Raw genomic sequence first — 24,409 nt, forward strand, 5'->3', positions numbered from 1 at the left:
GTTAAACTAATCATTTGTTATTCAAAAATGCAGTATGATGACTAGCCCTTTATCTCCAAAATAAAAACACAGCTCTTACTTTCCTTGATTTAATTTTTTAGACATATTAATGCAATCCAATTGAGAATGTATTTGCCATTAATAAATTATGTCAAAGAGCTGGCAGCCTACAGGTTGCAGGCTCCCAGAGCTAGGCCGTATCTCTTTGAGGATTATGAATCAAACATATTTCACTCTGTTTCTTTGTGGCTGACCTAACCACTACTGGGTGCACTGCCAAAGCATTGGCTAAGGCTTAGAACCTAGCACACAAGAAACTGTTATCAAAATATTTTTATATCACCTATGATCACATGTAAATGTGGTCATAGTTAGTGTGCAATCTGTATTTTTTTTAATCCATTGAGGTCCCTAAAGGAATTTATTGCTTGTTTTCTCTTACAGCATGCATCGAGTCTTTGCTGTTAGTCTTGGGTCAACACATTTACTACAATTCTGTTACAGGATTTCAGTAATTGTTTTTAAAAAGTGTTATTCATAGAACAAGGAATAAGAAAAATATTTTGGTATTTGAACTTCATTGAAAGTTTTTACTTTTTCAACCAGACTAATATTTCACGGTATAATATTGGAGCTTCTGCAATAGCTCAAGGTCGATTGAGAGGCCTTCTGTCTCCAAAAGTCAACATTCTGCCACTTGTGCGATCAATAGGAAAAACTATGATTCAAGGAAAGACCTATGGACCTCAGATCACGGTGAAGAGAATTTCTGCACGGTATGTTATTTGGAGAGCAACCTTGCAAACTGTCATTAAATTATGTTACTTACTGTCACAGGAAGACTCTAGAAATGAAAATAATGAGCATGTTAATTTCTCAAACATTATTAATTTCCATGATATTTTTGAAATAACCAGTCTACACTGAAGGTAACTTGGTAAATATTAAGTATCTGAGCTTGCAAGCTCAGATAACAATGTGGAAGGATTATATTGTGCAGATGAAGGTCACCTCAATGAAGGGTAAAATGAAGTATTAAATGCCTCTGAAAATAAGAGACTCAGGAAAAATAGGAAAGGAATGAAAGTTAGTGGGGAGCTGTATTTATTAAGGGGAGATGGGAAGTTCTCGAGTGACCGAGGCATATCTAGTTAACTAGAGATAAGAAAAATAAAGATACCATTACATTGTTTGGTGTAGTGACGGGTAATCAACTGGTGGAAATAGGCAAAGGAAAACGCTTGCAAGAAAATTGCACGGGAAATGCACGAATTATCGAGTATTTGTAAAGGGGGACTTTAAAAGTCCTAAAGTAGTCTGAGATAGTATAAAGGACAGAGAGGAGAGAAAACTCCTAGAGTATGGTCAGAAGAATTTTGTATAGCAATGTGTTTCCTGTCAATGAGAAAGCAGTCCCTGCGGATCGGAGTCTCTGAATTAATAGTGATCCCCTCGGAAAACCACCTATCGTTCCAGTCAGGAAGTTCAGTAACCAGGAAGGTAGCAAGTTGAGGCCCTTCAGTGGCTGTTTTGACCACTCCGATTTAAATGAGTGGCCAAATGGACCTTTGCATCTAGAACTTAATTTATGAAATAGCAAAAAAAAGGGATGAGCATCTCTCTCAGCCCAACTTACTCAATAAATTTTCCTCCTTGCCACCTCCAAGATAAACTATTCTGTGAAGATACGGACATTGGGTAAATAGATGAAAAGAAGCAAAATACTATGGATGCTGGAAGTATTAAACAAACACAGAGAATGCTGAAGAAACTCACAATCGTCTGCTTCAGCAATTCTGAAGAAGTCATGCTGGACTCAAAACATGAACTCTGTTTTTCTGTCTCCAGAAATGCTGCCAGACCAGTTTCTCCAGTATTCTCTGTTTATTTTAAATAAATAGATTATGGATCACCTTCAGCCCAACTATCTTCAGCTGCTTTATCATTTACCTTCCTTCCTTTATAAGATCAGAGGTGGGGATGTTTGCTGCTGATTGCACAATATTCAGCACCATTCATGACTCCTTAGCTATTGAAGCAAACCATGTTCAAATGCGCTGACAACATTCACGCTACACAAATACTGGGCTATGACTATCACAATTAGAGACAATCTAACCACCACCTGGTGGCTTTCAATGGTGTTACTGTTCCTAAATCACCCACTATCAACATCCTGAGGTTTACCATTGACCAAAACTCAAATGGACTCACACATAAACACAGTGGCAACAAGAGCAGATTGGAGGCTAGGAATACTCACCATCTGACCTCCCACAGCCTGCAAACCATCTACAAGGCAAGTCAGGAATGTGATGGAATGCAGCCCCGTTGCCTGGATGATGCAGCTCCAACAATACTCAAACTGACGCCATCCAGGACAAAGCAGCCCGCTTGATTGGCATCATATCCACAAGCATTCACTCCCTCCATCACCGTTCCTCAGTAGAGGCAGTGCCTACTATCTATAAGACACACTGCAGAAATTCACCAAAGATCTTCAGGCAACACCTTCCAAACCCATGACCAATTCCATCTAGAAGGACAAGTGCAGCAGATACATGGGAACACAATCACTTGCAGGTTCTCCCCCAAACCACTCATCATTCTTACCTGAAAATATATTGCTGTTCCTTCACTGTTTCTGGGTCACAATCTTGGAATTCCCCCCTTAATTGCATTGTGGGTGAACCTACAGCACATGGATTGCATTGGTTCAAGAAGGCAACTCACCACCCCCTCCTCAAAGGAACTAGCAAGCAATGAATGCTGACCAGCTAGTAACACCCACATCCCACTAATGAATTTTTAAAAAAGAATGCAATAAAAATTTCAAAATAGACCCTACAACATATTTCGAAGAAGATATGTCCTTGTAAATTACGCATTGCTGATTGCTGTTGCTCACAAAATACCAAAATGGCTGTTGGTTAGCCTCCAAAGCTAAATGTTCACCGAAGGAAGAACGCAAGCAGAATGTTGTCAATATTATTTATTCGGCAACTGAGTAATCAAATCAAAATGAATTTGTCACTTGAACTGCAGTAAAATTATTCAGACTGTATGGAAATTGTAACTTAAAGAAGAAATTCTCAATTTGGACACTAAAGTATAGATTCAGAGAAAATTCATTTCATCCATAGATAAATGCAATTTGCTAAGTCAGGTATCTATGCAATGGGAGTTTATTTCAAGGAAGCACAAATAAAACCATGGAGCAAGTGTAACATCATCGACTTGAGATCCAAAAAGACACATCTTAATGGTGAGAGACAAGAAACTGCAGACGAGTGTAATTAGGGATTCAAGTACAAAATTCACCATAGCTTTACAGCATGGACACAGACCCTTCAGTCCAACTTGTCCATATATCCTAAATTAATCTGTTGCATTTGCCAGCATTTGGCCCACATCCCTTTTAAACCCTTTCTATTCATACACCCACTCTGGTGCCTTTTAAACGCTGTAATTGTACCAGCCTCCTCCACTTCCTCTGGCAGCTCATTCCATACACGGACCACCTTCTGTGAAAAAGTTGCCCCTTAGATCCCTTTTAAATCTTTCCTCTCTCACCTTAAATCAATGCTGTCTAGTTTTGGACTCCCTCATCTTATGGAAAATACCTTGTCTTTCTACTCTATCTCTGCTCCTCATGATTTTATAAACCTTTATAAGGTCACCTCTCAGCCTCAAACACTCCAATCCAGGCAACATCCTTGTAAATCTTTCTCTGAACCCTTTCAAGTTTCACAACATCCTTCCTATAAGCAGGGAGACCAAAAACTCATGGAGCAAAAAGGCAGCAAAAACAATTAGAGCTTTTTACCTGAAGGGCAGCATGGAGAAAATTGGGCTTCAATTGTTCAGAGTCTTGACCAGGCCCTGTCTTGCACGCACTATTCAGTTTTAATACTAACCATAGGACGGAGATATAAATAGTCTCAACAGAATGGTGCTGGGCTTCAATCATTTGAAAGCCACAGTCAAATCCAACTCCACCACACTCTCAGACAGACCATTCCAGATCAGAACTATTTGCAACTTAAAAGAAGATTTCATCACATTTGCCTTTGGTTCTTCAGCCATCACTTTTAATGTATTCTGGTTCTTGACCTTTCAATCGGTGTGAACGGTTTTTCTTATTTACTCCATCCGCTAGGCCTCCGGGATTTTGGACACCCCTATCAAATCTCTTGCTGACCTCCCTCCTCCTTTATGGAAGGCAGCTGCAGCTTTGCAAATGGTAGATGTACGGCATTTAGATTTCCAGAAGGATTGGCAAGGTTGCCACATTGAAGAAAAATAAAATCTTGCAGTGTAGATGATCAGCAGATAGAAGCTTGCTCACTAACAGGACATAGAGTGTCGGAATAAATGGGTTATTTACAGGTTGGCACTGGGATCAATGCTGGGACCTCAATTATATTGCAATAGGTATGCAAAGTTTAAAAAATGTTATCACATATAACAGCTGTCCCTTTATTTGGAGGATTATGGTTGCTGAATTTTGGTTAGCTTTATCAACTCAGGCAGTCATGGTCATAATTTTGGTGTTATCACACTCAGGTTTTGCATGAAGATTACGGCATACTTACAACTTGAAAATAGGAGTGAGACTTTAACTAAATTTTATTATGAATAAATTTGTTACTTATATATTCAAAATCAGTATGATTCATCTCAGGTGTTGTCTCATCTTGAAGATTTTTCTTGCAAGTTGAATTGTCTCTATTAAAAGCTCGCTTAATGCAGTTCCTGTTTTAATGTTCCCACACAGTGTTAGATCAGACAAAGCCCAGCATGTGGTGTGCTTTAAGCCAATTAACAGCCAAAAGCAAATTATATTTATGTATCAGTACATTGTCAAAAGTTTTATTGCTAATGTAATTTTCTTTCATAATTTTCTTTGCACAACTTAATAGTTCTTTGTTTTATAAAGTTGCAGAAAACGTATTGCAGTTATGTTAATTTATATGTGTATATGACATGCAGGGGCCGATCAACCAAACCTATCTTCATCCAGATTGCCAAGCAAGTTGTCCAGCTCAATGCCTCTGAACTGAGACTTCCATCACGAGCCTGGAAAGTGAAGTTGATCGGGGAAGGTGCTGATGATGCTGGTGGGGTATTTGATGATACAATTACAGAAATGTGCCAGGTAAATTTGCATTTACATAGAATTTAAAACACAAATTGAAAATTCTTGAAAGCAGATCTATACCAGTGTTTGTGTTGCAGCAAAGACTCCTCCCATCTATCTTTTCACCTGATCAACATATTTTTCTACTCCTTTCTTTCTGATGAACACAAATGGTCAATTAACTCAGTTAGCTGGAAAGCTGGTGATACTAGTAGTGAGAGTTCAATTCCTACACTGTCTAAGGTTACTATAAAGCTGAGGCATGGTGACTCTCGGGTTAAACCACCACGAGTCACCTCTCTTTCTCTCACGGAAGTGCCGATCTATGGTCCTCTTGGACAGTGGTGACTTTGCATTTACATAGAAACAAACAGGACTGGAGATCTTATTGAGACGTACAACATTTTCAGGGGCATAGATAGAGAGAAGATGTTCCCCTTAGTAGAGGGCTAAATAACCACAGGAACAGTTTTATGAGAGGAGCAGAAAGTTTAGAGGGAATTTTGAGCAAAGTGCTTTTCACCCAGAGGTTGAGAGATTTGGAACTCACTCACTCCCTAAAAGAGTAGTTGTGGAAGGAGCCCTCAAGAAATTTAGGAACTATTTAGATGAGCACTTGAAATGCCAAAAATATACAAGGCTATAGGCCATGAATTGGAAAATGGGATTAGAACAGTAAGACGTTTGATGACCAGATTGACGCACTAGGCCGAAGGGTATCTTTCCATGCTGTCAAAACTCTGTGACTCTAAGAACTATGATCTCTATTATCAACAACTTAAATTTAAACTACTTTATTTTCTAGGAATTGGAGACTGGCGTGGTCGATCTACTGATTGCAACACCAAATGGCACTGCAGAAGTTGGTAGCAATAGAGACAGGTGAAAGAATTTATTTCAAAATTACGAAAGTGCTCGCATGTACAGAAAATTTTTCATGACCTCACTATATCCTTCTGAAGCCAGCTACATTTGAAGAATAAGTAATAGCTCTTATTATGTCAGCCAATTTGTAAGTAGCAAAGTCCCACAAAATATTTTTAGATTTAATGGTAATACGACTGTTCATGAACTGGCACATGATGCTAAGAAACTAACAATTTTATGGGATTAAATTTAAATTCTCAGACCAAATCTCTTTATTTTGCCTTATTTTCTTCCAGATTCTTGCTTAACCCATCAGCTTGTACTGCTGAACATCTCCAGCAGTTTAGGTTTCTGGGAATCCTGATGGCTGTGGCTATTCGAACCAAGAAACCATTGGATCTACACTTGGCACCATTTGTATGGAAACAGCTCTGCTCAATCCCTCTCTCTTCTGAGGATCTAGAAGAGGTTGACTTGCTTTATGTTCGGAACTTGTATGGAATCTTGAATTTAGACAACAGTGGAATAACAGAGGAAAATTTCCTGGAAGTAAGATTTGATTTATTGTTTGATTTGATTTGTTGTGGTCACAAGTACCTAAGTACAGTGAAAAGCTTTGTTTTGTGAGCAGTACAGGCAGATCATAACAAGCAAGGACATAGAAATTATAAGGTGCTTAGATAAAAAGAGGAATACAAGATTATGGCAACACAGGAGGTGCACGAAGCAAGATCAACATTTTGGAGAAGATTTGTAGCTCAGGTTGTAAGTTGCTTGCTGAGCTGGTGGATTTGTTCTCAGATGTGTTGTCACTATGTCAGGTAACATCAGTGAGTGTCCGGTGAAGCGCTGGTGTTCTGTCTTCATTGCTACTTATCTGTCACGGTTTGTTGTGATGGTGATATCATTTCTGGTTCTTTTTCTGAGAGGTTGGTAAATGGGGTTTAAATCTAGGTTTGTTAATGGAGTTCTGGTTGAATGCCAGGCCTCTAGGAATTTCCTCACATGTCTTGATTCAACCTATCCCAAGATGAATGTATTGTCCCAGTCAAACTGGCGTCCCTCTTCATCTGTGTGTGTGGATATCACTGACAGTTGATCATGTCTTTTGGTGGCTAGTAGGTCCTCCCAGCAGGTGCAACCATCCTAACACCCACAAACGGAGCTGCATCAGGACATTATTAAAACGGGCCACAACACGCTGCAGCACCCAGAAACTACGAGAAGCCAAGGACAAACACACATTTAGGAACAACAAGTACCCAATAAGTGCAGTCTGCAATTCTTGCACTCCAGACCTAAACAAGGAGACACAACACATTTAGAGAGTCTAGCCATCCTACCATACATCAAAGACATCTCAGAGATGACGTCCAGACTCCTGCAGTCCCTAGGCATCATGGTAGCCCACAAACCTACCAACACACAGAAACAGCTCCTGATAAATTTAAATATGCTTACAACCAGCCATGCTTACAACCAGCAGAACAAACGTCATATACAAAATACCCTGCAAGGACTGCAACAAACAATATATTGGACAATTGGGCAGGAAGCTAGCCACGAGGATACATGCGCACCAACCAGCCACCGAAAGATGACCAACTATCACTGGTATCCACACACAGGCAAAAAGGGACCCAAGTTCAACTGGGATAATACATCCATCCTGGAACAGGCTAAACAATTCCTAGAGGCTTGGCATTCAAACCAGAACTTTATTAACAAACACAGATTTGGACTCCATTTACCAACCTCTCAGAAACAGAACTGGAAATGATATCACCTACCACAACAAACTGTGATAGATAAGCAGCAAGCATGACAGAACACCAACGCTTCACCAGAGGCTCACTGATGATGTTACCTAGCATGATGACAAAATGTCTGAGAACAAACCCTCCAGCTCAGTGAGCAAACTTACAACCAAGATCAACATTAGCAAGATGGCATTATTTGAGGTTAGAGAGGTCCATTCAGCAGTCTAATAACAGTGGGGAAGTAGCTGTTCCTGAACCTGAAAAAGGTTGGTGCATATGTTCAAACTTCTGTATCTTCTGCCTGACCAAAGGGGTTGAAAGAAGGCATCACTGGGGTGGGAGGGGTCTTTGATGGCAGCATTTCTGCGGCAATGAGAAGGGTAAATGGAGTCAATGGATGGGAAGTTGGCTTCCATGATAGTCTGGGCTGTGCAGACAAGTTTCTGTCGTTTCTTACGGCCCTGGGCACAGCATTTGCCATACCAGGCAGTAATGCACCCAGAGATAATGTTTTCAGTGGTGCATCTATTTGTCCTTATGGACATGCAGAATTTCCTGAGCGGCCTGAGAAAGAAAAGGTGTTGTTATGTCGCCATGACCATCGCATCTGCGTGGGAGGTCTAGGATAGACTGTCCATTATCGTCACTCCTAGGAACATGATGCTCTTGACTCTCCACCTCAACCCCATTGATGTAGACAGGGGCATGTCGTCTCCTTTCTTCCTGAAGTCAATGTTCAGTTCTTTTTTTTTGCAGACATTGAGAGAAAGGTTGTTATCATTGCACCGTGACACTAAACACTCTATCTCCTTCCTGTATTCTGACTCATCCATCCTAGCACAGTGGTGTTGTCAGCAAACTTGTAGATGGCATTTGCATGAAATTTGGCTACACAGTCATGGGTGTACAGGGAGTACATTTGGGGGCTGAGAAAGCATTCTGGTGGGGTGCCAGTGTTGACAATTATTGTGCAGCTGGTGCTATTGTCTATCTTCTTTGATTATGGTCTGTGGGTTAAGAAGCTGAGGATCCAGTTGCAGAGGTCAGGGCTGAGATCTAGGTCTTGGAGTTTTGAAATTAATCTGGTAGGGATTATGGTGTTGAAGGCGCAGCTAATGAAAGGGAGCCTGATTGAGCTGTCCTTGTTCCAGGGATGATGGGCTAGAGAAACGATATCCACTGTGGACCTGTTTCACCAGTGGGCAAATTGCGGGGGATGGAGGCAAGCTGGGAGGCTAGAGTTGATGTAGGCCATGACCAGCCTCTTGAAGCATTTCATGATTATGGAGGTCAGAGCCACTGGGCAATAGTCATCAAGGCATGTTGCATGTGTTTGTTTTGATCTGTGCATAGTTTCTGGTTAAATTTCCTCATCGTCTTTCCAACTGAACTGCTTTGCATTAGAATGTTCAAGCCATTGAATGAAAGGCACAAACCTGAAAAGAATGGATCTGTCTGTGTGTCAGCGCCCTATCTGGTACAATAGTGGAGTTGAGTAATAGTACACTAGTTGAGTAATAGAACGAGAATAGCTCAATATGCCAAATTTCCATTATCACCTTGAAGCATTGACCAGAGGGTATTTCATTCCTTATAAAGGAGAACAACACAGGAAAGCAAGTACTTACATACTGTTTTCTAGCAGCTGTTTGAAGCAGTAATGGAAGACGATTGAGGAAAAGTAGGCAGCCTGAACTCTTCAATGGTGTAGTACATGGCACTGGGCTTAGAATTGGAAGTACTAATTTCTGAATTGTTTTCTGATTTCTTCAAGTCACTATTTGAGCTAATCATAGTGATAATGCAGAGAAGGTTAACCATGCATTGGGGACTATTATGCCAGTGCCAGCTGTTTTGAAGGATTATCCAATTAGTCTTTTTCACGCACTGTTTCTACAAAGCTTTGCGTTTTCCCCTGTCTTTTTGTCTTCTGAAAGTTATTATCGAGTCTACCAACCCTACCATTCCAAACTGCACTCTTGATCATTAAAGCATGTATGAAAACACTTCTTCTCACTTCACCTCTGGTCCCAATGCTTAGAATACCTGGGACCAGCAGGTGAATTCACCTCTGAAATTATCCAATCTGAGAAAAGTTGTTTTCTCCCCTCCCCTACACGCAGCACAACTCACCCCCATCCCCAGTCTCCTCCAGTCAGAGATCTGTGTCTCTTATGTGGTCTGCTTCAGCTCCACCATACACAGGGTCCCTCTCTCCCACTCCTGCTACTCCTACAAACAAGGAGTCTGTGAGTAGAGGAACAGTCAAGGGAGGGAGAAGCCCGGTAGTTGGAACAGCTTGAGGAGTGAATCTGGTATTCCCAGGGTCATCAGGAGAAGAGAGTTTCACAAGGCTGGAGCAATGACTATTCAGCAAAGTGAGCACCCATTGGAGCCATGATCAAGTTTCAGCCAGGTGGGTGTGGGTGCGAAGGTAGGAAGTTACAGCCTTTATGCATCATGGAATTTTATCCATCACTGACCCAAGTTTATCAGAGCTTGTTTATCATTCCTTATTCAAAATCAAAATCACTCAATGTGATATTAAGAAATAGCTGAAGGCATTGGAGAAAGGCCCTAACAATCGGCAATAGTATTGAAGACTCAAGTTGCAAAACCTGTTGTGCCCCTTACCAAGCTGGAATAAGATCAACTAAAACACTTTAACCATTTGTTCCATTTATTCTTTTCATCTGTCATTTCCTTTGCTTTCAGATGGCAGTTATTCAAAATCCTGTTTAGGTCTCCTCTAGCTTCTACTTCCTTAACTAGTTCATTACTACTTAGTTCATGGTGCAAGACCAAACAACTTTCTCTTTTTTTTTTCTTGTCTTCCAGTGTATTGTAAAAATTCTCTCTTTGTTCTGCTTCCCATCTTCCCCTCTTTCACTTAATTAAAACTTTTCTAACATTATACCACTTTATTGAAAGTACATTGATCTGAAACATTAATTTTGTTTCTAACTCCACAGATGCTGCCATACCTGCTGAATATTTCCAGCCCTTCTGTTTTTAATATCACCTTCATCAGTCTGTTCTGGGTTTGTCAAACCTGATTTCCGTTGAACAAATCCATGCTGTCTGTCATCTGTTAAGCCATATATTTTTCAGAGTGAGCATTTTATTTCCAATTGTTGTGTCTATCAGTTCCTTCACCAATTATATTAAATTATCTGTAGTTGCAAACATTACCTTTAGTTTTGTATTGAGCAGTGTGGAGCAATTCTCCAACATTCCCAAATTGAAGCTCAGTTGGAAAATTGGAGTGTCCCATAGTAGTCATGGAGTCATACAGCATAGAAATGTAGGGGGGCAGGATTCCAATAGAAATTTTACTGTAAAAATCAAACCAATGTTTACATAAATTGAGCATAAATTAACAAACAATTTGTGTCCCATAGGCACTATTAATTGCCGTTGTAACAAAGATAAATGTCTTCTATTTCTCAGATAGTCCGTTCAGTAGAAATGACATTAATCTCAGCCTTGGACTCCAGCAAAATTCTGACCTTCCCAGGTGGAGTTTCTGTTCCTTTGTTCACACGAAAGTTAACTGCAAAGTCCCACCTGACAGCAGCTCCCAAGTTCAACAGGTGGACCGTCCACTTAAAGGACTATCTTCACATCATCGCCCTGGAATCAATGTTTGTGGTCTACTTGCCCAACTGTCTCATTTTCCTTATCTTAGTTGTTTTACAGAGACCATCTCAAAGCAACAGTCTTTTCTTCTGAAAATTATAAACATTTTCAGATCCCTTCCCGTTCTGATCACTGGATGAAATTTGACTATTCATCCTTGTTATTTTCCCAAATACCTTCCATTTCCTTCACAGCCTAAACCACAGGCTGATATCTCAGAACTTGACACCACAACTATGAAATACAATGAAGTACATCCCTGCAGAAACTGCGATTTTACTTAAGGACTGTCTCAATAAAAGTGGCTTTGAAGCACGGAGTACAAAGATCAGGTCACTGATTTCATCACAGTAGCCAGAGCCTCAACTTTTTTTTTAAAAAAATGGAGAAATATAGATGCTGGAAACAAAAGCATTATTGCTGGAAAAACTCATCAAGTCTGGCAGTATTTGTGGAGAGAAAGAGTTAACATTTCAGATCCATTTTGAACAGAGCGGCAAGGAGAGAGGGTGGAGAGAAGCTAGGGTTACCAAGTAGGTCAGTTTTTCCCCACCTAAAAAGGGACTTACCTCAGGAGTTGGGCCTCCATTTTGAACAGAGCAATGAGGAGAGAGGGCAGGGAGAAATGAGAGCAGCCAGGAAATTTTTAAGTAGGTGAGACACATGTCTCCACCGACCACATCTGTTGGAAGTGCACCCAACTCCAGCTGAGTTAGGGAACTGGAACTGAAGCTGGATGAACTGCGGATCATCCAGGAGGCTGAGGGGGAAATTGAGAGGATGTACAGAGAGATGGTCACTCCTCAGGCACAGGATAAGGACAGCTGGGTTACTGTCAGGGGGAGGAAAGGGAACCAACAGAGAGAGGAGGGATCCCCTGTGGCCGTTCCCCTCAGCAATAAGTATAGCATTTTGAATACTGCTGGTGAGGACGGCCTACTGGGGAAAGCCATAAATGGAGTCAAGTTAGGTAAAGAGGCAGTACAAAGAGTTCTGGGTGTTCTTGTACACCATTCAATGAAGGCAAGCATGCAGGTATAGCAGGTAGTGAAGAAAGCTAATAGCATGCTGGCCTTCATAACGAGAGGGATTGAGTGTAGAAGCAAAGAGGTTCTTCTGCAGCTGTACAGGGCCCTGGTGAGACCGCACCTGGAATATTGTGTGCTGTTCTGGTCTCCAAATTTGAGGAAAGACATTCTGGCTACTGAGCGGGTGCAGCGTAGGTTCACGAGGTCAATTCCTGGAATGGCGGGATTATCTTATGTTAAAAGATTGGAGCAACTGGGCTTGTATACCCTTGAGTTTAGAAGACTGAGAGGGGATCTGATTGAGACATATATGATTATGAAAAGATTGGACACTCTGGAGGCAGGAAACATGGTTCCGCTGATGGGTGAGTCCCGAACCAGAGGACACAGCTTAAAAATAAGGGGTAGGCCATTTAGGACAGAGATGAGGAGAAACTTCACCCAGAGAGTGGGGGGTGTGTGGAATGCTCTGCCCCAGAAGGCAGTGGAGGCCCAGTCTCTGGATTGTTTAGGAAAGAGTTGGATAGAGCTTTCAAGGATAGTGGAATCAAGGGTTATGGAGATAAGGCAGGAACAGGATACTAATTGAGGATGATCGGCCATGATCATAATGAATGGTGGTGCAGGCTCGAAGGGCAGAATGGCCTACTCCTGCACCTATTGTCTATTGCCATAGTTGTCTGGTCTCTGGCACTGAGCTTGGCACTGTGGCTCAGAAGGGAAAGGGGAGAATAGAAAAGCGCTAGTGGTAGGGAACTCAATAGTTAGACGGATTGACAGGAGATTTTGTGGTCAGGAATGGGACTCCCGGAAGGTATGTTGCCTCCCTGGTGAAGGGGGAGGGTGAGCAGCCAGCAATCATGGTACATATTGGTCCCAATGATATAGCCAGGAAAGGGATTGAGGATCTGAAAAGTGACTACAGAGAGCTAGGTTGGAAGCTGAAGAGCAGGATGTGTAGAGTAATGATCTCAGGTTTGCTACCGGTGCTACGAGATAGTGAGGTGAGGAACAGTCAGCGAATGCAGCTTAACACATGGCTGCGAGGCTGGTGCAGGAGGGAGGGCTTCACATACGTAGACCATTGGGATGCCTTCTGGGGAAGGTGAGAGCTGTACATGAAGGATGGGTTGCACCTGAACTGGAGGGGCGCAAAAATCATGGGTGGAAGATTTGCTCGTGTGGTTCAGGAAGGTTAAAATTAGTTGGGCGGGGGGTGGGAACCAGAGCTACACATCTGAGAGGGGGGTAGTTGTAGATGGGGTAGTGACAGGATGTAGTGAATCTATTAGGAAGGTTTTTCATATGATGGAACAAAGGGATCAGTTAAAGTGTGTCTGCTTTAAAGCAAGGAGTGTCACAAATAAGAGTGATTAACTTAGAGCATGGATCAATACTTGGGACTGGGTGTAGCATTGCTAATCAGAGAGTGCATCACACCTACAGAAATGAAGGTTGTCGAGGAAGGTTTGTCTGCTGAGTCAGTGTGGATGGAAGTTAGAAACAGCAAAGGAGTAGCCACTTTATAGGGGGGTCTGTAGAAACCCCCCAAATAGCAATAGGGAGATCGAAGAACTCATAGACCGGCAGATTTTGGAAAAATGCAGATGTAGCAAGGTAGTTGTTATGGGTGACTTCAACCTCCCAATGTTGACTGAAACCTCCCTAGTGCAGATGGTTTGGATGGAGCCGTTTTTGTCAGTTGTGTCCAGGAGGGTTTACTTACTCAGTATGTAGACCGAGGGGCGAGGCCATTTTGGATTTGGTGCTCGGCACTGAGCCAGAACAGGTGTCAGATCTTGCTGTGGGAGGAACAGAGGGATCTTGGTGTTCAAGTGCACAGATCCCTCAAAGTTGCCACCCAGGTGGATATGGTTGTTAAGAAAGCATATGGTGTTTTGGCTTTTATTAACAGGGGGATCAAGTGTAAGAGCCGCAAGGTTTTGCATCTCTAAAAAACCCTGGTGAACCACATTTGGAATATTATGTCCAGTTCTGGTCGCTCTATTGTAGGAAAGATGGGGAGGCTTTGGAGAGGGTGCAAAGAAGGTTTACCAGGATGCTGCCTGGACTGGAGGGATTGGCTTACGAAGAGAGGTTGACTAAGCTCTGACTTTTCTCTCCGGAGAGGAGGAGGAAGAGAGGTGACCTGATCGAGATGTGCAAGGTAGTGAGAGGCATGGATAGAGTCAATAGCCAGAGGCTTTTCCCCAGGGCAGGATTGACTGGCACGAGGGGTCATAGTTTTAAGGTGTTAGGAGGAAGGTATAAAGGAGACGTCAGAGATAGGTTCTTTACGCAGAAGGTTGTGAATGCATGGAATGTGTTGCCAGCGATGGTGGTGGAAGCAGAGTCATTAGGGGCATTTAAGCAACTGCTGGACAAGCACATGGACAGCAGTGAGTTGAGGGGTTAGGTTATTTTATTTTAGATTAGGAATAATTTTCGGCACAACATTGTGGGCCAAAGGGCCTGTTCTGTGCTGTACTTCTCTATGTTCTATCCAGTGACTCTTATTCAGAACTGCTTGTAGCTAGGAAATGTGAGGTTAAGCAATTTGGGAGGAATTGAGGAGTTAAATATTATTTAAATGGATGACTATCTGAATAGAAAGGGTTTAGAGGGATATGGACCAAGTGCTGGCAAATAGGACTAGATCAGGTTAGGATATCTGGTCGGCATGGACGAGTTGAACCTAAGGGTCTATTTCTGTGGCTGTACATCTCTATGACTCTATAGAGAAAGACTAGAAAATTACAGCATAGCATGAACTTTCATGCATAAATCACAAAAAGCTAACATACAAATTCAGCAGATGATAGGGGAAGCACATGGAATATTGTCCTCTAAAGTCCCTTCAAAAGCAATGGAGTATATAAACATACACTGGTATTGGAGGCAGTCTAGAGAAGGTTCACTAGCTTGGGCCCAAATGGTAGGATGTTCCAATGAGGAGAGATTGAATAGGTTGGGCCTGTACTCATTGGAGTTCAGAAGAATGACAGATGATCTCATTGAAGTATAAAAGACTCTCGGGGGACATGACAGGGTACATGCAGTGAGGCTGTTTCCCCTTCTTAAGTAATACAACCAGTGCAGACACCGTGGGCCAAATGGTTGCCTCCTGCACTATAACAATTGTTTGATTCTGTGATTGTGGAGAGTCTCGGACCATCAGGCATAATCCCTGAGTAAGGGATCACCAATTTAAGACAGAGCTGAGGAAGAATTATTTCTACCAGAGACGAGTGAATTTATGGAATTCTTTACTGTAGATAGATATCAAGACCTGTTTGTTAGATATAGTCAGGATTGTGATAGACAGATTTTCAGTCAGTAGGAGAATCAAGGGTTATGGAGAAAAGGCAGGAAAGTGAAGTTGAGGATTATCATATTTTTAAATGACGAGCAGACACAATGAACTGAACGTCTGCTCCAATAAGTGTAACTTGAGCCTTCCTATTTTTTAAGAAAGGCAATGTTTGGTAAGATTAGGCTGAATATTGTGATCAATTTCTGTAATGTTATTTATCTCTAATTATTTTCTAGATGATCCCTTTAGATTCATTTGTTGGTCAGAGTGCAAACGGTAAGGTTGTTCCAATAATTCCTGGAGGAAGCAGTATACCTTTGACATTTGGAAACAGGAAGGAGTATGTAGAGAGAGCAATTGAATACAGACTACATGAACTAGATCAACAGGTGAGCATAAAAATCCTTTCAAATCATTTCAATTTCCATGTGCAGCAGCAAGTAAGTACTTCCTCTATTTTCTCAAGATAATCTCCTGAATTTTCTTCAAATTCAATACTATTTTATAACTTTTGAAAGTTAGCATTGTGAGGGGTTGTCAGGTGGTCTATAGTAAGAGCACTGTTTTATTTCGATGTGAACCATGAGGACTCGATAATTCGGAGACTGGAATTCAAATCTGTACTGAGTTAACTGGATTCAGCCCAGGTTTGCACATGCCATTGCATTGTGTCCTCAGTTACATCTAATTGCTGTCCAGGAGGTCACTGATGAAAAATGTGCGCTTATTATGTCTTTGAGTAATCAGCAAGAACAGATGGACACATTATTTCATGGATGTCATCACCTTTTTCAACTTTCTCACACCAGAGATGAGAAGCTGGTAGAGTAGTTGTAAATACTAAATATAAATCAAAATCGTCAGCAACAGCCAAGAGACAGCATCCCTTAAAAGGAGGTGAACATGTAAGGTGTAGTTATATATGCACTTAACAATGCAATAATGCCCAGGATCCCTGATTTCTATGTAGTTATAATATGCCATTTTGATAAAGTATTATTAGTCTCTGTAATGGCAAAGATTGGAGAGCCAAGTTCAATTCTTTCGAATTAAATGTCTCCTAATCATGGTCATCAGCAACTTAAATCTTAGCATTCAATAAGCAACAGCCAATTGATATTAAAGCAGAAACTATGATATTCAGCAGGTTTGGCAGCATATGTGAAAAACCAATGTAACACATCACAAATATTAAGAGTTTTCTATGGTGCTGCACTGCAGCTAAGAATCTTCAGTATTTCTGATTTTTCTTTAAGATTTCCAACATCTGGAATTGTATTACTATTTTTCATTAATGTGATTATGTTAATATTTTGATTGCTCATGTTGAACTTTCTACATAAATAAAGCAGATAACATTTTAATCTGCCACTTTAGAATTAATCTTTAAATTTTCTCCAATTCTCTAATTAGTTTAAATTGTTTTCAGAAAATATTTTCGAAAAATGTTTGTTATACCTTTTAAACAATAAATATTTAGCTGTATAGTAATCATGATATATTTGCCAAGAAATAAACCTAGTAATGGATGAATTCACAAACTGTTAATGTTTTTACATTGTGCTGTTCAATCATTTTTAGGTAGCAGCAATCAGACAGGGAATGTCAGCTATTGTGCCAGTACCTCTACTGTCTCTACTAACAGAAAGACAGCTTGAGCAGCTTGTTTGTGGGATGCCGGAAGTGAACGTAGATACCTTAAAGAAAGTTGTACGTTACCGTGACATTGCTGAAAACCATCAGCTGCTGAATTGGCTGTGGCAAACATTGCAAGAGTTTTCTAATGAGGAGAGAGTGTTGTTTCTTCGCTTTGTCTCTGGTCGCTCTCGGTTACCAGCCAATCCTGCAGACATAACACAAAAATTCCAAATTATTAAAGTCGACAGGGTAAGTATTTTGCATTGACAAATTACAGTGTAGCTTAAATTATTGACTTGTGCAAATCTTGTAAGTTGTAAATCTTATAGGTTTTTCCCAAGGTATACACCAGGGAAAAATGAGCCTTGTACCAACAGCTTAATGCCAAAAATTCATGGATATAATTTACAAAGTTTTAGTATTGCTCAGCAAAGAAATATTTTGCCAACAAATTTCATCTTACACATATCAGGGCAGTTTGCAAGTAAATGCAAAGTAAAAGGAAAATAATATTTATATTTTATGAAAATAGAGTGCAGATTGGTTGACAAGTGAATGCTGATTTGGAGAAGTGTTACCATGTAGAATGTATTAGTTATTGATTACCAGCATTTAATTGTTTTAGCAGGTTAACTGTCATCAAGGTGTTGCCCTGGGAAATTAACCAGAGAATGGTCATCATCTATTTTGTTGAGTTGAAACATATAGTGCCTGTACATGTTATTTGAGTGTGCAGAAAACCGTGCTCTATGCATTAACACACATTGCTTCTAGTACATAGAAGGACACTACATTGAGCCCAACTGACAATTCTGAATTGGTTATCAGCATAATTCTTTGCATACTAGAGATAATTTAGTAATTTTTGTCTAATTGCTTCATCACATTTATTGTTTGATATGTGTGCTAGTTTTGCAACCATGATCCTGTTGGATGCACCGGAAAAAGACAAAGAATCAATCTAGATAGAAATAAGAAATAGCAAGGGTAAAAATTCCCTGGTGGGAGTAATCTATAGGTTCCATAACAGTAGTTCTGCAGTTCTTAAACCAGGAAACTGTGGACTTGTAATAAAGGAACAATGGTAATTTTACATGGTTTTATTAAGTATATAGAATGGATTAATCAAATTGGCAAAGGTAGTCTTGAGGGAAAGCTCAAAGAGTCTAATAGTGATTGTTTCTTGGAGCAATTTGTTGGGGAACCAACCAGGGTGTAGTCAATTTTGGTTTTAGTGTTGTGTAATGATTAAAGATTAATTAATGATCTCTTACTAAAGGATCCTCCAGGGAAGAGTGATCATAGCATGCTGGAATTTCAAATTCAGTTTGAGGAAAATGAACTTAAGTCCCAGTGTAGCATTCTGGTGTTAAACAAAGTAATTACATTGGCATGTGGACAGATTTGGCTCTAGTGGACTATACAGCAAGCTAAGCGATAGGACAGTTCATAAGCTGGCGGAAATTTAAGGAGATATCCATTTTCGCCTAACTAAAATATATCCTAGAAGGGAAGAAATATTGTAAGAGGGGGGAAAAAAATCATCCATGACTTAAAAAAGAAAGTAAAAGATAACATAATGGCAACATCTAAGGCACAACATATTGTAAAGGTCAGTGGCAAGCTGGAAGATTGAACACCAAAGGGGTACTAAAAAAATTTAAAATACCAAAGGATAGTTATGAAAGAAAGCTAGCACAAAATATAAAAACGAATAGCAAACACTTCTGTAAGTATACAAAAAGAGAGTAGCTAAAATCCCTTGGAGGACCAGATGGGAGAGTTAAATAATGGGGAACACCGAATTATGGGGAACACAGTTAATAATTGGGAACATAGAAATGCTGAAGACACATCAATATATTGCCTCTGTTTTCATGGTGGAGGACACTGAAACCAATCCAATAGTAACAGGTAATACAGAGGTTATAGAAAAGGAGGAATTTAAACAATTGCCACCATTAGAGAAAACATACTGAGCACGCTATCAGGATTAAAGACACACAAGTCCCCAGGGCTTGATGGTCTACATCTTAAGGAGATGGCACCAGAGATGGTGGATGCGTTGTTTATAATATTCCAAATTTCTCTGGATTCTGGAAAGGTTTCAATGGCTGTGAAAAATGCCAACGTAATACCCTTATTTAAAAATGAAGGAAGGCAGAAAATAGGAAACTACAGACTAGTTGTTTAACATCAGTCATTGGAAAATTGTTAGAATCTAGTATTAACGAAACAGTAATGTGATATTCGGGAAGTCAAAACACAATACATCGCAGTCAGCAAAGTTTTATGAAGGGTAAGTAATGTTTGACTGATTTTCTTGAGTTCTTCAAAAAATGTAAAATGATTAGGGTCCTGTAGATGTAGCATATTTGGACTTCCAAAGGCTTTTGATGAGGTGCCACACAAAAGGCCAATACACAAGGTAAGATCATACAGGATTAGGGATAAACTGTTAGCTTGTATATAGAGTTAGATATCCAACAAAGCAGAGAGCCAGGATAAATGATTTGTTTATTCTGGTTGGCAAGATGTAACAAGGTTTGGTCCTTGGCCCAGAACTAATTGCAAACAATATTAATGACTTGGATGTAGGGGTAGAATGTACTCTTTGCAGAAGACATGAAAATAGTTGCGAAAGTAAGTTACAATGAAGAAATATGAAATTTACAAATGGATATGAATAGATAAAGTGAATGGGCCAAACTTTGTCAGATAGCATTTAACATAGTTAAGTGTGAGGTTGTCAATTTTGGTCAGAAGAATAAAATGGCAACTTATTATCCAAACAGAGAGAAACTTGAAAGTGCTTCAGTGCTATCTCATGCTGCTGTTTCATGCTTGAATGGCAGAAAGTTGGAATGCAGGTACAGCAGGTAATAAGAAGGGCAAATCGAACTTTGCCATTCATTGCTGAAGGAATGGATTATAAAGGTTGAGAAGTTTTGTTGCACCTTTACGAGGCACTGGAGAGGTTGCATACAGTTTTGAGCCCCTTTAAGGAAGGTTGTAATTGCGTTGGAGGCAGTTCAGAGAAGGTTTATTAGATTAATTCCAGAGATGGAAATATTGTCTCTGGAAAAGAGATTAAGCAGTTTCGACCTATACTTGCCAGAGTTTAGAACAATGAGAGGAGATCTAACTGAGTTACATAAGTTGCTAACAGAGATTGACAAAGTAGATGTAGAGCAGATGTTTCCCCTTGTGGGGCTAACTAGACTGAGAGGTCAGGTTTATGCTGTGGGGTGGCAGATTTAAATCAGAGTTGAGGAGGAACTCCTTTTCTCAAGGGATCTATGATACTCACTATCCCAGAATGTAGTTGGATGCTGGGACACTGAATAATTTAAGAAGGTATTAGACAGATGTTTAATTAGTAGTTGGTTAAAGGATATAGGAAGTGGATAGGCTGAAAAGTGTTCACTTAAATGGCAGAACAAATTCAATTGAATTGCCTACTCCTACCACAGTTCTTATGCTAATCTCCTGCCTTTTTCCTTAATGCTACACATTGTTTCTCTGTAAGTAATCATCCTCTTGAATGCTTTAATTGAATCTACTTCTATCACACCCTAATTGCTGTCTGAAAACTCATGTGTCTTTAAAATTGTGTCTTCCGGTCCTTAACATCTATCCACTCTGTCCAGACCCCTCATGATTTTGAAAGCTTCAATCAAATCCCCTCTAAGCCTTCTCATCTTTAAAAAAAATCAGTCCCAACTTCTCCAATCTTTCCTCATAATTGAATTGTCTCGATGCTGGAACCATCTTATGCACCCTCTCAAATATGTTCACATCTTTCTTATAAACTACACAAAATAATCCAGCTGAGGTCTAACCAAAATAGTCATAACCTCCATGTTCTTGTATTCTATGCCCCTATTAAGGAAGTATAGAACAATGCATGTTTTATTAGCAACTCTCTGTGTCCTCCCACCTTTGATTTGAGTACATATACACTTAGGTCTCTCTGTTCCTGGACACACTTTAGAATTTTACCTATTATTTTATATTGTCTCTAAATGGCTGGTTGGCAATGCAGTTTGAAGCCAACACTGGGTTGAATTCCCATACCGATTGACGCTATAATAAAGGATTTTCCTTCTCAACCTCTCCCCTTGCCTGAGGCATGGTGACCTTTAGATTAAATTATCACCAGTAATCTCTAATGAGAGATCAGCCCTATAGTCTGGTAAGACTATGGCTACATGTGGACCTAGTAAATTGCTGCATGAGATCATGGAAAAGCTACAGCTATGTGAAGAGAGCTTGATGGCCTTTAGCCCCAGATTCCAGTTATTTCCAGACACAACCTAGACAAATTTGCCACAGCAACAATGGCTAGATTTTGCAGACCATTATGAACCAGTGGTCCTTGCTCCTAACACTTGCCAAAGCATCCTATGAATATCTGGCAATCTCTGTGATGTGGATTTCCCCTTTCCTGATGTCATTTTGAATCTGGCAAAAAATTGAGAAAATCTTCAGGCATCCAGCAAAAGTGATGTAATCAAGCAAAATAAATATTAATCCCTCAGCCACAGCTACTGGGTCGTCTTTCCTCCTGGAATATGAGAGAGAGGGGAATATTATGGGAGATGAAAGTAGGTGGCATAGCTGTTATTTTTGGTGCTGTTGGGGAGAAACTGAGCAGGCAACACAGAGACCATGCACGGCTAGTAGTGTTGGGAGTTACCGTGGGTGAGAGTGAGTGGGGAAGTAATACAGGCAATAATGACCAGCGAAATGCATGAGCCTTGGTGCGAGCAGAAGCAGAGCAGAGTTGCTAGCAGTAGCAGAGAGATCAGATAGAAAATAGTGCCACTTATGTTGGTAGAGTAGAGAAGGTCATTGACTTTTCTCACACGAATGGTGTGCAGTACACACTGATCTTGGTGGCAACCTCAGTTGCAGGCTGGCATGGTCTGGTGTCATATTCTCCATTGCTGATCCCGAGGGAAATGGACATCCCATATCTGTACCACTTCATCCATCAGGACGTCAAGGTCGCTATCTGCAAAGCACAGCAACAGTTTCCCTTGTATTCTATTGCTGGGGCAAATGTCAGTAACTGTGTAAGGCGGTTTCAAACTGACCGTGCTTGACCAGGTGCACAACAAGCTTTTAGAGATGTGAGCATAAGGGGTGCAAGTTTTTCGGAGCATATCTAGTTAATGATGTGTTGTTCTGGGAATGGTACGTTATCAGATGGAGATGGAATTAGACATGAGGGATGCCATAGGTATAGGGTAGGAAAGTAATGAGATGTGTTTGGTGGGATACAGCAAGTGATCCACAGATTATTGACCATTACTAAGTGGAAATGTTTCTCTCAAAAGACACGAAATTTTATCCACTCAATCAGGTCCTTGCTCGGCCTTTCCTGATGTAAGTAAAACAGCCCCAATCTACCTAGTCTCTCTTAATTGCTGAATCCTCTGGTCCAGGCAACATCGTGGTGAATCTTCTCTACTCTGTAGAGCATTCACATCCCTCCCATAGTGCAGCAACAGAAGTCAATTTAGTACTCCAGCTTGTGACCTAACAAACGTTTTACACAGCTCCATCAGAACCTGCTTGTTCTTGTATTCAATTCTTTAACTCATAAATACAAATATCCTATAAACTGCAAAACTATCTTTAAACTCATCCTGCTACCTTCAACGATCTAAGGACACACATGCTCAGGTTCCTCTGAGTCTCTTGCTTGTCAGGATTGTACTCTGCATTGTGTGCTCCCATGCATTAGTAGTTCTCCTAAAATGTTGGGACGTCATCTTGAGATGTACAGGATGTTGGTGAGGCCACTTCTAGAGTACTGTGTACAGTTCTGGCAGCCCTGTTATAGCAAGGATATTATTAAACTAGAGAGGGTTCAGAAAAGATTTACCAGGATGTTGCCATAATGGAAGGTTTTTCAGTGGAACGTAGGAGGTTGAGGAGTGACCTTATGGAGGTTTATAAAATCATGAATAGCATAGATAGCTGAATATGAAGAGTCTTCCCCCTAAAGTGGAGGACTTCAAAACTAGGGGGCATCATTTTAAGGTGAGAGGGAAAAAAAGTTTATAAAGGGCTTGAGAGACATTTTTAAATTTAGTTCGGGAACATGGTTGGCATGGACTAGTTGGACCGAAAGGTCTGTTTCCATTCCCTGTGACACCTGCCACTGTTTTGCCCATCTAACCAACTCGTCTATATCATCTTGTAGTCTGAGGCATTCCTCCTTGCTATTTACTGCACCTCTGTCATCTGATCATACCTCATACATTCATGTCTAGGGAAGCAGTTTCATGTTTCGTTTATGATATGCATTATTTTGTTCTATTGACATTTGTTTTTATTTGTTTACACAGCCAGTCGATGGTCTTCCGACAGCTCAAACTTGCTTCTTCCAGCTTAGGCTGCCTCCTTACTCAAGCCAAGAGGTGATGGCTGAACGTTTACGCTATGCCATTCAGAACTGCAGATCAATTGACATGGACAACTACATGCTGTCTAGGAATGCTGACACTGGAGAAGGTTCCGACAATGAATACTGAGAACTGCTATTTCAATGCAACCATATCACCCTGAAAATCATTTTTTCAATTAAAGGAATCTCAGGAGATTAAGAAAACATGAACTAAGCAGCTTCCAAATAACTTTACATTTTTTTAATGGATCTTTTCTACTTTGCAAAATAAGCAGTGGTGGCAACACATTTACACCAAATATGCACCAGTGTTACCTTTTAAGGAAAACTGTTTAATTTGACTTTGTGCACTACCTAAAATCAGGAATTAACTTTCTCCTGTAAAATTGTAAAGTGATTCTTTTGCAGAAAGCATGTACATGTGGTACGGTGACTAAGTGTAGCACTTTTCCTAATTGAAACATCTTGTGTACAGGACCAGGATGGTTGATTGCCAAACAGTAATCTGATTATGAAAACTTGACTAAGTGAATCTGATTCTTTGGTACTGAAGTAATTTTCCAAACCACACTGAACAATAAAGCATCTGGCGTGTGCTAACAACAA

At 40.4% G+C, this 24,409-nt stretch overlaps 1 protein-coding gene across 3 annotated transcripts in view; it reads left to right on the forward strand.

The window, feature by feature from the left end:
* The window catches only part of LOC122548398 (putative E3 ubiquitin-protein ligase HERC1), a 377,691-nt gene extending 353,282 nt beyond the window's left edge, over positions 1 to 24,409 (forward strand). For all 3 annotated transcript variants that reach the window (XM_043686981.2, XM_043687001.2, XM_043686991.2), the window contains exons 72-78: positions 607 to 776; positions 4,993 to 5,158; positions 5,946 to 6,022; positions 6,304 to 6,556; positions 15,984 to 16,136; positions 17,329 to 17,634; positions 23,745 to 24,409. In XM_043686981.2, coding sequence (XP_043542916.2) covers positions 607 to 776; positions 4,993 to 5,158; positions 5,946 to 6,022; positions 6,304 to 6,556; positions 15,984 to 16,136; positions 17,329 to 17,634; positions 23,745 to 23,930 — 1,311 coding nt within the window. In that variant the 3' untranslated portion in view covers positions 23,931 to 24,409. The remainder of the gene's footprint in view (positions 1 to 606; positions 777 to 4,992; positions 5,159 to 5,945; positions 6,023 to 6,303; positions 6,557 to 15,983; positions 16,137 to 17,328; positions 17,635 to 23,744) is intronic.

The sequence above is a fragment of the Chiloscyllium plagiosum genome, unplaced genomic scaffold (assembly GCF_037043375.1).
Source record: "Chiloscyllium plagiosum isolate Xiang-an unplaced genomic scaffold, Cpla_swu_hap1 HiC_scaffold_1, whole genome shotgun sequence".
NCBI lineage: Eukaryota > Metazoa > Chordata > Chondrichthyes > Orectolobiformes > Hemiscylliidae > Chiloscyllium > Chiloscyllium plagiosum.